The sequence below is a fragment of the Paramisgurnus dabryanus genome, chromosome 10 (genome assembly GCF_030506205.2).
Source record: "Paramisgurnus dabryanus chromosome 10, PD_genome_1.1, whole genome shotgun sequence".
Taxonomy (NCBI): domain Eukaryota; kingdom Metazoa; phylum Chordata; class Actinopteri; order Cypriniformes; family Cobitidae; genus Paramisgurnus; species Paramisgurnus dabryanus.
Genome location: NC_133346.1, coordinates 28,106,198 through 28,121,104, shown reverse-complemented (window position 1 = coordinate 28,121,104; position 14,907 = coordinate 28,106,198). Strand labels below are relative to the sequence as shown.

The 14,907-nt window shown below is 37.2% G+C and overlaps 1 protein-coding gene across 1 annotated transcript in view; it reads left to right on the top strand.

Moving 5' to 3' along the window:
- Positions 1-14,907, top strand: part of LOC135718251 (NACHT, LRR and PYD domains-containing protein 12-like) — a 103,690-nt gene that overhangs the window by 72,914 nt on the left and 15,869 nt on the right. The window contains exons 10-17 of the mRNA XM_065240549.1: positions 9,669-9,842; positions 10,415-10,588; positions 10,701-10,865; positions 10,978-11,151; positions 11,365-11,535; positions 11,652-11,822; positions 11,986-12,159; positions 14,211-14,378. Coding sequence (XP_065096621.1) covers positions 9,669-9,842; positions 10,415-10,588; positions 10,701-10,865; positions 10,978-11,151; positions 11,365-11,535; positions 11,652-11,822; positions 11,986-12,159; positions 14,211-14,378 — 1,371 coding nt within the window. The remainder of the gene's footprint in view (positions 1-9,668; positions 9,843-10,414; positions 10,589-10,700; positions 10,866-10,977; positions 11,152-11,364; positions 11,536-11,651; positions 11,823-11,985; positions 12,160-14,210; positions 14,379-14,907) is intronic.

Genomic DNA, 14,907 nt, shown 5'->3' with positions numbered 1-14,907 from the left:
TGAATACTTTCATGAAAGGGATCCAAAAATTAGAAAAGGATGGACTTGTGGGAAGCTCTCTGTGATGTCCAGGGCCGGGTTTCCCAAAAGCATCGTAAGGCTAAGTAGATTGTAAAAAACGATCATACGAATCATCTTAGAATTACGTGCCATTTCCCAAAAGCTTCGTAACTTAAGTAGCACTTGAAAATCATCGTAGATCTATGGGTGGTCTGGAGTAATCGTTAATTCTTAAGTGCATCGTAAGACAAGAGAGTTACAAGGACACCTGCAGGACAACCAGCAAATTGCACTCCTGCAATGACGATAATGTAATGTTTTAAATGTAGGCTATATTTATTTATTGGGTTCTTCTTTGTTTATTTTATATTAAATATATAATATATTACAAATTCAAATGAGAAATCAAATTTAAACAACTAAACATAAATTAATAAAGAAGAAAAACGTATTTGTTAAAAGTTGGTAAAAGTTTTTTTTTTGTATTTTGGTAAAAGTTGGTACTAGCAAATTGATAAATGGTTCCTAATGATTGCTGCTATAATTCATCAAAAACAAAATGTGAAGGGAAATGGTATCTAATTAAAGAAACCAAATAAATATTAACAGTACAATGCAATAATCCATAATAATAAATAAACATAGATAATAAAAACCAATAATAATAATAATCTAAACAATAATATAAAATGCAGAAGGCATTTCGCGGTGGGACGAGTCCTAACTAAATACGGAAAAGAATATTTCATTATGCACAAATAATTAAAACATTTCATAAAACAAGTCATTGAACAATTATGAATAATAATATTAAAAATATTAGTGCACATCGGCTAAAGATCATTAGCCTAAACAAGCTTCTGCTACATATTTGAGCAGGGGCGTCAGTTTGTGTTGAAAAGTGGTGGGGACGAAAGATCAGATGAAAAAACATTACAGCAGGACGGGAAAAATATTGAATAATGAAGCATAAAAATGGGCAAAAACACACCATAAGCACACAACACAACTTATGTGACCCTGGACCATAAAACCAGACATACACTGCAAAAAATAATTTTCAAGAAAAACAATTCTTAGTATTTTTGTCTTGTTTTTAGTAAAAATATCTAAAAATTCTTAAATCAAGATGTAGTTTTTTAATGAGCAAAACGACCCAAGAAAATAAGTCTAGTTTTTAGATCAAAAATATCAAATTTAAGTGATTTTGTGCATTAAACAAGCAAAAAAATCTGCCAATGGGGTAAGCAAAATAATCTTGAATTTTTTATTAAACACTAAATTCAGGAAAAATTTGTTTACCCCATTGGCAGATTTTTTTTGCTTGTTTTATGCTCAAAATCACTTAAATTTGACATTTTTGGTCTAAAAACTAGACTTGATTTATCTTAATTTAATAATGTTTTAGATATTTTTACTGAAAGCAAGACAAAAATACTAAGATTTTTTTTCTTGAAAATAATTTTTTGCAGTGTGCACTGCAAAAATGACTTTCCTACTTTTTCTACTTTTGTCTTGTTTTCAGTAAAAATATCTAAAAATTCTTAAATTAAGATGCTTTCTCTTGATGTGCAAAATGACCTAAGAAAATAAGTCTAGTTTTTAGACCAAACATACAATTTAAGTGAATTTGAAATTTAAGTGATTTTGTGCATAAAACAAGCCAAAAAAATCTGCCAATGGGTTTGAATTTTTCTTGAATTTAGTGTTTTTTTAGAAAAAGGTTCAAGATTTTTTGCTTAACCCATTGGCAGATTTTTTTTGGCTTGTTTTATGCACAAAATCACTTAAATTTCATATTTTTGGTCTAAAACTAGACTTATTTTTTTGGGTCATTTTGCTCATCAAGAAAAAGCATCTTAATTTAAGAAACTAAGAATTTTTTTTCTTAAAAATCCTTATTTTGAAGTGTAAAACAAGCCAAATTATCTCCCAATGGGATGAGAAAATTTTGCTTAAATTATTTCATATTTTTGGTCTAAAACTAGACTTATTTTCTTGGGTCATTTTGCTCATCAAGAAAAAGCATCTTAATTTAAGATACTAAGAATTTTTTTTCTTAAAAATCCTTATTTTGAAGTGTAAAACAAGCCAAATTATCTCCCAATGGGGTGAGAAAATTTTGCTTAAATTAAGTTTTTAAGAAAAAACTAATCTTATTTTAAGATTTTTTTCTCACCCCATTGGCAGACATTTTTGCTTGTTTTAATCACAAATTCACTTAAATTGTATGTTTGGTCTAAAAACTAGACTTATTTTCTTAGGTAATTTTGCACATCAAGAGAAAGCATCTTAATTTAAGAATTTTTAGATATTTCTACTGAAAACAAGACAAAAGTAGAAAAAGTAGTAAAGTCATTTTTGCAGTGTATGTCGCACAGGTATTGCTTGATTTTTCAGAACATTTTAACCAAATGCTTTAAAAAAGTGGTGGGGACAAAATCAGCCATTTCAAAAAGTGGTGGGGACATGTCCCCAGCGTCCCCAGTGTAAATGACACCTATGTATTTGAGTCATTCTATTGGTGACATTTCAGCACTTGACAAACGGATAGCGACTCGTAAGTAGCACTTAAAACCCAGCTGCGAACGATCGTTATACGTGCATCTTTGGGAAACGCACGTAAATGAACAACGAATGTTCGTTAAGTAGCTCAATCGTTCAATCGTTATCGGGAAACCCAGCCCAGGACGTTTACTGAAGTAAACGCCTTGTCAAGAGCGTTTTGTGATGAGAGATGCTGAAAAAAAATCATCATGCAAGTTCAGCACAGTTGGAAATCATTAGAAAGTCGAGCTGGGTTGTTTCCTGTGACACCACACGTCGGATCTACACTGCATAGGTGATGCATGCATGGCTGTCTTTCACATAGAAAGCCAATGCACAAAAAGCCTTTTGCTAGAGCTCACATTGAGAAAGGTAAAGACTATTGGGTCTCTAGCGCTCTGTACTTTAAAGTAATGAGACAAAGATTAGTCTTTGTGGTTCTGAGGTGTTCCAAACTGTATGGTGTGGCAAAGGTGAGGAGTACAAACAGTAAAGCATGGTGGTTGCAGTGTTCTTCTGTGGGCTTGCATGAGTGCTGCAGGTGTCAGATAGTTGAATTTTATAGACCAGATAGTTGAATCTTATAGACGGCATCATGAAAACACAGATGTACGGTGAAATACTTAAAGAGAAGATGCTACCATCACTCTGTGCCGTTGGTCACCGGGCAATCTTTTAACATGATTGTGACCCGAAACACACATCTAAGGCCACTAATTCATTTTAGAAGAAGCACAGGGTAAAAGTGATTCAGACCCCATCCCAGGTTGAACAAGCAGAACGTCATTTTCCATCCAGCATCTGAAAAAGGTTATTGTTCAAGAATGGAGAATAAAAGATGTAACTGTATGTTGTCAACTTATTTATTCAATGTCTAGAAGAATTAGTGATGTTTTAAAAAAAAAAAATGGAGGCCATACAAAATATTAGATTGTTTTTTTTGTTAAGAATCTTTGTAGGGTTTACTCATTTTTCACCTCATTTGATTTAAATGTGTTATTTTTCGTATCCTTAAAATGGTAAGTGACTTTCACTCTTATGTTAAGAAACATAAATGTTTAATAAGACTGATGTGTAAAAATACAGCAAATTGGTCTCATATTTACTAACAAATGGAGAAAAATCTTAATTTTCAAAGGGGGTGTACTCATTTATGCTCAGAGGCGGCCTTACCTATGTTTCACCCGTTTCAATTGAAACAGGCCCCGCCCTCCAGGGGGGGCCCCCAGACCGGCAACATCTCATCAATTTCTCCGTAGGATATTAATTTTCATGTAGATTAACCACGAGCTAAGAGGTTGTAAAACGAAAGATTCTGCTCCTAAAAGCCACAAAGTATAAAAACAACATTTTCTTTAATTTTTTTATACACTACCCACAATTCTAAGCAAAACACTGACGTCTCTGATTGGTCGAACTCTCGGTTACCTAGCGACAACGTTTACGGCGCGAACGGCTTATTAAACGTCGATCTGAAGTATAATTAGTTTATGTTTATACCTTTGCATATTTGCCGGTTAAAATTTTATTTTGAGGGGAAAAAATTAAGAGGAAATGAAACGTACATATGCCAGTGGTGCTGAAAAAAGAAAGATATCGGACAGCAAAAGAAAAGCTTTAGTCAGTCTACCTAAAGTGACCTCTTTCTTTAGACCAGCATCTGTAACCCTACCGGCGACAGCAGCGGCCGAAACCCCGTCACAGGATACTAGCCAAAATACAGATGTTCCGTCTTCAACTCAAACTGCTGGCAGTAATGCTGACCAAACATTAGAAGAACAAGAACACAATGTTGAAGTTCCTACCGCTGAGACAGGTGAGGGAGATGCCAGGGAGAAAGCCCCGTTTACAGAGACAGACCCGGGGTGCTGGCCAGAGCCTATTACCGATGACCAACGAATTGATATTGTTAGGAGCGGTCCCGTTCAGATAGAGGAGTTTAACTTCCCACAAAGCCAATCACACAGCCGTTTTACCAAGGACAGATATTTCATCAAGATGAAAAATGGAGAAAAGATACGCAGGTCATGGTTAGTGTATTCAAAATCTTCCGATTCAGTCTTCTGTTGCTGCTGTACCTTATTTGGCAAGCGGACGAGTGGTCTCACTCACAGAGGTTTCAGAATGTGGGAACGACTCACTCTCACACTCCAGGATCATGAAAAATCTAATACACACCGTGCCAATATGGACAGCTGGCGCGAGCTGGAGAAGCGCGTAAAAACGCACAGTACCATTGACAATAAATATCAAGAAATGCAAATGTTGAAAAAAAGACAGTGGAATGACGTCATGAAAAGGTTAATTGCCATAGTATGTCACCTTGCAGAACGAAACCTTGCTTTCCGTGGCAGCAATTCCAACCTACATGAAACAAACAATGGAAACTTTCTAGGTGTGGTGGAGCTGCTTGCAGAGTTTGACCCTGTGATGAGCGAGCATGTCAGACGAGCTGAGACAAAAGAGATTGCTGACCATTACCTGGGGAAAACTATACAAAATGAGCTGATCACTCTTATTGGAGACAAGACAGTGGAAGCAATAATACAAGGAGTAAAACAATCCCAGTACTACTCTGTGATAATGGACTGCACCCCGGACGCTGCACATATAGAGCAGCTCTCTGTGACACTGCGCTTTGTCAAGTGCCGAATCGGTGCCGGGGCTACTGTTGGAGAGCATTTTGTCGGTTTCCTACCAGTGATTGACACATCAGGCGCAGGGCTAACAGATGTCTTCTTGAAGCATTTGGAGAAGTTAGGCCTGGATGTCGAAAAATGCAGGGGACAGGCGTATGATAACGGTAGCAACATGCGGGGGAAAAATAGCGGTGTGCAGAAAAGGGTGCTTGATATCAACAAAAAAACATTGTTTATGCCATGCGCCAGCCACAGTCTAAACCTCGTCATTGTAGATGCTGCGAAGTCAACAGTGGAGTCTGTGAGCTTCTTTGGGGTGCTGCAACGTCTGTACACCATTTTCAGCTCCTCCACGCAGAGATGGGAGATTTTCAAGACAAACGTACCACAAATGACCCTAAAGGCCATATCCAACACGCGATGGGAATGCCGCGTTGAAAGTGTGAAAGTGCTGCGCTATCAGCTTCCTGCTGTCAGCGAAGCTCTTCTCTCACTGGTCGATCATGCAGCAAAAAAAGGTATGTACGAGTCGAGTGTGTGTTATTTTGCTTTGTGATAGAGTCTATGATTTTAGTGTGTTAGTTTACTTATTTAAGATTTTTTTAAGCTATTTAAACAACTTAAACCAGACCCGGTGCCAGGATTATATTGAGCTGTTTCAGTACAATGGACAGCAGCGCACGCGCATGACATTAGCGTCATCATAAATTATTGAAATTTAAAACAACATTATTGTTATTATCAGGTGACAGTGAGACTGCGTCTGCTGCCAGAGGTCTTGAACAGGAGATAACGAGCTGGAAATTCCTGCTTACTGTCATCATCTGGTACAACATTCTATATGAGGTTAATCGTGTCAGCAAGCTGCTCCAGAGCCCACAAGTTGGGATTGATGTGCTACAGTCCGAGGTGGAATATGTTTTTAAATTTCTAAAGGAATACAGAGAGAACGGCATTTCATCCGCCCAGAAAGATGCTAGAGACATCGCGGAAGAGATGGGGATGCCAATGGTCTTTCCCATTACACGAGGCCGAAAACCCAAACGCCAGTTTCCGTACGAGCCCCAAAATCCGGATCCTTCCTTAACAGTGACACCCGAGGAAAAGTTCAGGAGAGATGTTTTCCTCCCACTAGTGAACTCTGCCATTACAGGCATTAGTGAGCGCTTCAAGTTGATGGAGACATTTCATGGTCTGTTTGGTTTCATTTATAGAAGAGAGGAAATGAAAAGGGTCATGGAAAGTAACACCCTCAAAGAAAGCTGCGCAAATATAGAAAAAACCCTCGGCGATGTGGACGCTGAGGACCTTGTGCGCGAGATCTCGGCTGCTGTCACTACCGTGCCAGCAAAAGAAACCACTGGCCTGCAGATTCTGAGCTACATTTACAGAAACAATTTAGTTGATCTTTTTCCAAACCTCAGCATTGCTCTCCGACTCATGATAACAGTGCCGGTGACTGTAGCGAGCGGAGAGAAGAGTTTCTCTCGCTTGAAACTAATAAAAACACACCTGAGGTCAACAATGCTCCAGGAGCGGCTGTCGGCTCTCGCTCAGATTTCCATTGAGCACGAAGTGACAAAATCGCTGGACAAAGATGATCTTATTTGTGCATTCTCAGCACTCAAACACAGACGGGTGGATTTCTGAAATCTACGCCCGCCGCCCGGTGAGCTGTCCACGGTGCTGAAATAACGCGGAGCCCATCGTTATTTCTAAGTTCGGTTCAGTGTCAGTCACTTTTTCTATTTTTCTTTTGTTAAATAATTCAAGTTGAGGGTATGTTTGAGCTGTTTTTTTTTTAAGTACAGACAGCTGAAAATATACTGCGCAAATCTCGCACTTTTATGGACGCTACTTCTATGCTTAATTGATTTGCGCAGTATATTTTCAGCTGTCTGGACTTTAAAAAAAACCTCCTCAACTTGAATTATTTAACAAAAGCAAAGAAGAATATTTGTTATATAATTGTATATAGTTTTATTAAATAAGGTTGGATTATTTCATTTGAACTGCCTGTTCGTTCTTGAAAGTCCACGTAATAAAAGAATATACAATTGATGCAAACCAACAGGAATCCTTGCGTTTTTGCTCTATTATGTTTATGTTTTATGTGGGTAGGGCCCCATATTAGTTATTGAAACGGGCCTCTAGATGCTTAAGGCCGGCTCTGTTTATGCTGTGCGCTGTATATTGACGTCTTGTGAAGCAAATCAATCCTTTCTGCAAGAAATTGAACTTTATTTACAACATTATTAATGCAGCCACATAACAAGTGCGCATTACGCTCCCGCTCTTAAGGTGGCGCTGAGAGTATGGTTTGCCAACAGCAGGCAAAACCAGCCTCTCAGTGCCACCTATAGAGCGGGAGCATAAAGCGTACTTCAATGTTGTAAACAATAAGGATGGGCACGAGTACTCGATTGCTCGTGTTCTCGAACGTGGCATCGATGATCGATCACGAAAACGATTATCATGTGGGTTTATGTATTTATTCATTGTGGATATGGTGGCATTTTGATGTCTGGTTAGCATGTGGTAGTAAAAACTGGGTCTGGAGATGCATGTTTGACGTCGTATGGCATCAGTAAAATTACCACGCATGATTAAAAAAAAAACAGATAATTCCGCGAACCCACGTCGCAGCAACCCGCCGATCCCATGAAGGCGGCCACACCTCACATCACTGAGGCACTATGGTTTAAAAGGATGCCGTAATTTTCAGGAAATAGTGTCAGTTAGGTGCAAAATGTACAGCGCCGTCAAAAGTTGCAAAAAATTCTAATGGTTTCCATTAAAATTCCAATAGGAACCATTAGCTTTTACCATTAAAACCACTACACTGTAGTGTGTTTTGGGCCAGCAGGGTTACACCACGGGTCTGTGTACACCACGGGTCTGTTGAATGCTGTATTCTGATTGGGTAATAAATGTTCTGTGGGTATGCATTAATTTCTGATAACCGCACACCTAACTTGTCAAATGTCTTAAAAATAGGCACCAGAGCAATGTTTGTGGTAACCATGGTATAAGAGGAATAATTGACTCCAGTCCTTTGAATTATTTGAAAATAATGCACACCCGCGCTGTAACGGCGCTTCCCGTCATGCCGCATTCCACCTTGGGTGTGCATTATTTTCTTATAATTCAATGGGCCGTCGTCAATTATTCCTTACATATTTAAAATGACAAGAGATACCAGAGAGCCATACGAGCATAAACCATACAATCTTGACTGAGAACAGGTGAGAGGACAACATGACACAGCCAATCGCTAAAATGATAGCAATAGACTTAAAGCTGCTTAATGTTATGAAGCTTGTGCTTTGACTGGACGTATTTAAAAGCACGCTTTTTGTGGTGCACAGAAGAGTAAAACTATCTGTACATAACTTATTTGAAAACTTAGTTGAAGTCTTGCATTTTATGCAGATAGATGCACGTTGTACAGTTATGTTGTATAAAGGCTTAATATTATGTAGAGTGCATCATAAAAAAGCGCTTTGGTTTGGGTTTATTAACCCTTTAGTTTAACTTCATCACGTAGCTTTTCCTATTAGAGGTTTCTGTTAAAAACATTTAATTAATTAATAATCTAGTATGTGTTCATTTTCTGTCATAGTTTCTTCAAAATTAAGTTTTTTTTGAGTCTTTTTAATACAAATATTTTCATTTTCACCATGACGTATACCCCCTGCCCCTTTGATTGCTCCGCCCCCAGTTAATCAAGTACTCGTTTTCAGACCTATGGATTAATCAGAATAAGAAAATGACGTACACGCACATCCCTAGCTCTAACCACACATTATATCGTTACAATAAGCATGCTAGTTAACTAACGAAAGCTAGGATGACTAGATAGTGAGCTATTACAGGAACATGTTGCTCCTCAATATTGTGATTCTAGATCACCAGATATAAGTACTTTAAACTTTCACATTCTAAATGTATACTTTGGATGCATATTGCAGACTTTCTGTCTGCTTTTATCTAAAATCAAAAGAATTCCCGAAATTATTCTTTCAAAATAATCATTTCTAGTGCAGTGGGAGTGCTTTGACTGATGTCGAACATAGAAAAAGGGGGTGGGTCTATGTTAAGGATCAATTGAAGCTAAAAATATAAAAAGAAAATTGAAAAAAGATTTATTAACTGTTGCAGAAATGATTACACTGGGATGAAGAAGTTGACATGTTATAGCTGTGAGACGTCAACATTTTTATTTTAAAATATAAGCTTCCAAAATCATATGACATTTACAGTAAGTAGGAATCTGGATAAAGAAGTCTTTAGAGTTCATAACAATGGCTGATTTATATCTAGAGTTTACACATAGGAAACAGTTTTGATAGGCTTTTTTTGTAAACACTAATTTACTTCATGTTTTGTTTGATATCTTTACAGATAGATGTCTGTCAATTTAAATGTATATTTTTAGATTTGCTGTATTTTAAAACACTTTTTTGCATTTTTTCTACATAGATTTTCAGAATGCGGTATAACTGAGAAGGGTTATAAAACTTTGGTTTCAACTTTGAGATCAGGCTGTTCACATGTAACAGAGCTGGATCTTTCAGGAAATTACCCTGGGGAAACAGGAGTGAATATACTTATTGATTTACTAGAGCAGCCAAATTGTACACTGAAAACACTCAGGTAAGCAATGCACACCAAAGATTAATTTTAACACCAAAAAATAATAAAAGTGACGCTGCTGACAGATTGACAATCAAATAACCATTGTAATGTTGAGACTCTCGGGTGAAAAATCATTTAAATGTAAAAGACAAAAATTTGGTTGGGGGAAAAATGGGAATGTGTTTGGAATTTAATTTTCCTTACATTGCAATTCAAAAAAAATTTACAAAATCACACAATTGTGTATGTATTATATTATAATGACATAGTGCATAACCTGTTTATGGGGATTTTGTACTGAATTTTTTTAATGGAACAATTTTAAAAATATCTCTTAGTGGGGCAAGCACACCAAAGCATTTAAACGCAGCTAAAAACAGCAGACTTACGCCAACTGTAGGCTGAATGTCATTTTTAAACAACTCACTTAAAAAAATCATCAAATTTCATTTTCTGCTTAAAATGTCTGGTGTAACTGACATAAATATTGTACTAGATAACATTTTTAGTGAAAATGTATTCAGTTAAGGGTGCAAAAGTCATAAGATTATATAAAGATTTAATCTGAAATGACCTTTTACTTTCTGTAGATATTTGAAAAGTCCTGCTGCAGAAGAGGCGTGTAAATATCTGACTGAAGTTTTGGGTAAAAACCCCTTATTGCTTAAAGAACTGGATCTGAGTCGCAACGAATTAGGAGGCCTGGATGTAGAGAAGCTTTCAGCTCTTTTGATCGACTCGCATACCAGGCTGGAGAAAATTAGGTGAGTAAAATGTTTTAGGCAATGTAAAAAAATCTTTTTATCAATTATTTCTTCTGTCGGTCACATGGTCCATTTTGTGGTGATGTACAAAAATATTACTTATTTTGTTTAGGATGGACAATTGTGACCTGACAGAGAAAAACTGTTTAGCTTTAGCTGGCGTTCTCTCTTCCAACACCATTCTGAAAGAGATGGACCTGAGCAACAACCGTCTGCTGGATTCAGGAGTAAAACAACTCTGTAATAAACTGAAGACATCTAAGCTGCAGATACTGAAGTGAGTACATGTATCACATCATCTATCGTTTAGAATAGAAGTTATTTAACTGTTGTTGAGTACTACTAATTTTTTATGAAAAAAATTAGAGATTGTTTTGTACTTTTTGTAGACTTTCAAACTGCAGTATTACAGAAGAAGGTTATAAAAGTTTGGCTTCAGCACTGGAGTCAAACTCCTCACACCTGACAGTGCTGGATCTCACAGGAAATGATCCTGGAGAATCAGGAGTGAAGAAGCTCACCGATGTACAAAAGAAATCAAATGGTACACTGAAAACATTAAGGTGAGTGTTCTTTGAATAGTATACAGTTTAGTTGTTTCAGCTGCCTCTGCTAAAATCTTTCCTCTAAAAACCTGAAGAAAACCTTTTCAAAAGCATCAGAATAAATGTGTCATTTAACTTTCAAGAAAAGCTTCATTGTGCTACAAAGCCAGCTGTGCAATCTAAGATTGTGACCATAAGTATTGTGCATGTAACATATCAAACTTTTACCAGGTTTTTGAAAGGTCCTGCAGATGAAGGCTGTCAGTATGTGATGAATGTTCTCAAAGAAAACCCTTTACTCATGAAAGTGCTGAATCTGAGTACAAAGACACTAGATGACAAAAAAGTGAAGCAGCTGGCTGCCATTCTGGAAGATAAGCACTGTAAACCAAAGACACTTCAGTGAGTATTGCTTTAATGTGTCAGATAACACAACTGCATTATTTGCAGTATACATTTAAAGGCTTGACAAAATACTTTGTGCTTGCCAATGATACCTCTGCTTTGAAACATTTTAGGCTGAATTATTGTGGCTTAACCGAGCAAAGCTGTTCAACTCTAGCTGGCATCCTAAAATCAAACAGTAGTCTGAACGAGCTGGACATAAGCAACAATACCCTGCGTGATTCAGGAGTGGAGAAACTACAGAACGGATTAAAAAGTAGCAACTGCAAACTGAAAATACTAAGGTAACTGCGTTAGGTGTAACGGTTGTTAGACTGATTTTTAAATTATAAAAAAACGTAATTAATGTTGTAAACTAAAAGGGGAGAGATGTTCTCTTCTGCAGTAGTTAAAAAACTTGTGCCAGTTTTAAATATTACTCACTTATGGAAGCATGTTTTTGTCTAGAATGTCGGAATGCAGTATTACAGAAGAAGGTTACAAAAGTTTGGCTTCAGCACTGGAGTCAAACCCCTCACACCTGTCAGAGCTGGATCTCACAGGAAATGATCCTGGAGAATCCGGAGTAAAGATGCTCATTGATGTACAAAAGAAATCAAAGGGTACACTGAAAACACTGAGGTAAGTATTCTTTGAATAACATACAGTATAGTTGTTTCAGCTGGGTACATTAAAAATTAATTTTACATTAAATCTGTTAAAATATTTTAGCATGTAACTAACATGATTTAGCATGATGCTAACAGGATTTTCTATGAAAACGGCATGATGCTTGCATGTTTTAGCATGATGCTGGCAAAATGTTTGCATGCTTTAATATTAGGTTAGCATGTTTTGTTGACATGTTTTAACACTCATGTTTATGCTTATTAGTTATTGAAATTTTGTTTCATTAATATACAGTCTTGTTCAAAATAATAGCAGTACAATGTGACTAACCAGAATAATCAAGGTTTTTAGTATATTTTTTTATTGCTACGCGGCAATCAAGTTACCAGTAGGTTCAGTAGATTCTCAGAAAACAAATGAGACCCAGCATTCATGATATGCATGCTCTTAAGGCTGTGCAATTGGGCAATTAGTTGAATTAGTTGAAACGGGTGTGTTCAAAAAAATAGCAGTTTGGCATTCAATCACTGAGGTCATCAATTTTGTGAAGAAACAGCTGTGAATCAGGTGGCTCCTATTTAAGGATGAAGCCAACACTTGTTGAACATGCATTTGAAAGCTGAGGAAAATGGGTCTTTCAAGACATTGAAGAACAGCGTACTTTGATTAAAAAGTTGATTGGAGAGGGGAAAACCTATAAAGAGGTGCAAAAAATGATAGGCTGTTCAGCTAAAATGATCTCCAATGCCTTAAAATGGAGAGCAAAACCAGAGAGACGTGGAAGAAAACGGAAGACAACCATCAAAATGGATAGAAGAATAACCAGAATGGCAAAGGCTCAGCCAATGATCACCTCCAGGATGATCAAAGACAGTCTGGAGTTACCTGTAAGTACTGTGACAGTTAGAAGACGTCTGTGTGAAGCTAATCTATTTTCAAGAATCCCCCGCAAAGTCCCTCTGTTAAAAAAAGGCATGTGCAGAAGAGGTTACAATTTGCCAAAGAACACATCAACTGGCCTAAAGAGAAATGGAGGAACATTTTGTGGACTGATGAGAGTAAAATTGTTCTTTTTGGGTCCAAGGGGCACAGGCAGTTTGTGAGACGACCCCCAAACTCTGAATTCAAGCCACAGTACACAGTGAAGACAGTGAAGCATGGAGGTGCAAGCATCATGATATGGGCATGTTTCTTCTACTATGGTGTTGGGCCTATTTATCGCATACCAGGGATCATGGATCAGTTTGCATATGTTAAAATACTTGAAGAGGTCATGTTGCCCTATGCTAAAGAGGACATGCCCTTGAAATGGTTGTTTCAACAAGACAATGACCCAAAACACACTAGTAAACGGGTAAAGTCTTGGTTCCAAACCAACAAAATTAATGTTATGGAGTGGCCAGCCCAATCTCCAGACCTTAATCCAATTGAGAACTTGTGGGGTGATATCAAAAATGCTGTTTCTGAAGCAAAACCAAGAAATGTGAATGAATTGTGGAATGTTGTTAAAGAATCATGGAGTGGAATAACAGCTGAGAGGTGCCACAAGTTGGTTGACTCCATGCCACACAGATGTCAAGCAGTTTTAAAAAACTGTGGTCATACAACTAAATATAAGTTTAGTGATTCACAGGATTGCTAAATCCCAGAAAAAAAAGTGTTTGTACAAAATAGTTTTGAGTTTGTACAGTCAAAGGTGGACACTGCTATTTTTTTGAACACACCCCTTTCAACTAATTGCCCAATTGCACAGCCTTAAGAGCGTGCATATCATGAATGCTGGGTCTCGTTTGTTTTCTGAGAATCTACTGAACCTACTGGTAACTTGTTTGCCACGTAGCAATAAAAAATATACTAAAAACCTTGATTATTCTGGTTAGTCACATTGTACTGCTATTATTTTGAACAAGACTGTATATGCAGTGTGTTAAAATTGACTGAAGATTTGGGGGGAAATGCAAAAAATCATGAACAAAACATGCAAATGTTATTTACCAGCACCAGTCGTGTGGTTGAAATTAGACAATATTTTGGCGAAGAATTTACAGGAAATTTCTTTGCAGGTTTTTGAAAGGTCCTGCAGAGGAAGGGTGTAAGTATGTGAAGAATGTTCTTAATGAGAACCCTTTACTCCTGAGAGAGTTTAATCTGAGTAAGAAACTAGATGACACAAAAGTGAAGCAGCTGGCTGCCCTTCTCGAGGATAAGCACTGTAAACTAAAGACACTTCAGTGAGTATTTTGGTTGCATTTATATAATTTAACATGTAAAAATATTATTGTTAATATTGCTATGTTATATTCAGACAGTGGCGGACGGGCTCTTCCGCATAATGACTTCTCTTCCGAGAAGTGTGAATTCAATATATGTTGTGTGTTGTTAGTCATTTCAAAATATGTGTTTGTTGCGTCATGTGTATCATGCATCATGTCAAAAAACGTGCCTGCTGCACATGCATGGAAAGGGGTTATGAAAAAAGAGATGCTCATGTTCACAAAATACTCACAATCACACACGAGATCTGGCAAACGCAAGTGTCTCTTTTATTATAAACTACTTTAGATGCGTGTCCAGCAGGCACATATTTTGACAAGACGGATGATGCATGCGCATCGCATCGTGCGCCCTAGAAAAAGAAGTCACTGGCCTCCACTGGTTATATTTTCTTTCTGGGCAGAGTCATATTGTGAACAATTTTTTGTGCACGCAAAGTGCATGTAATGTGAAGTATATAAATAGGCTTCTACCCAGAGTTCTTTG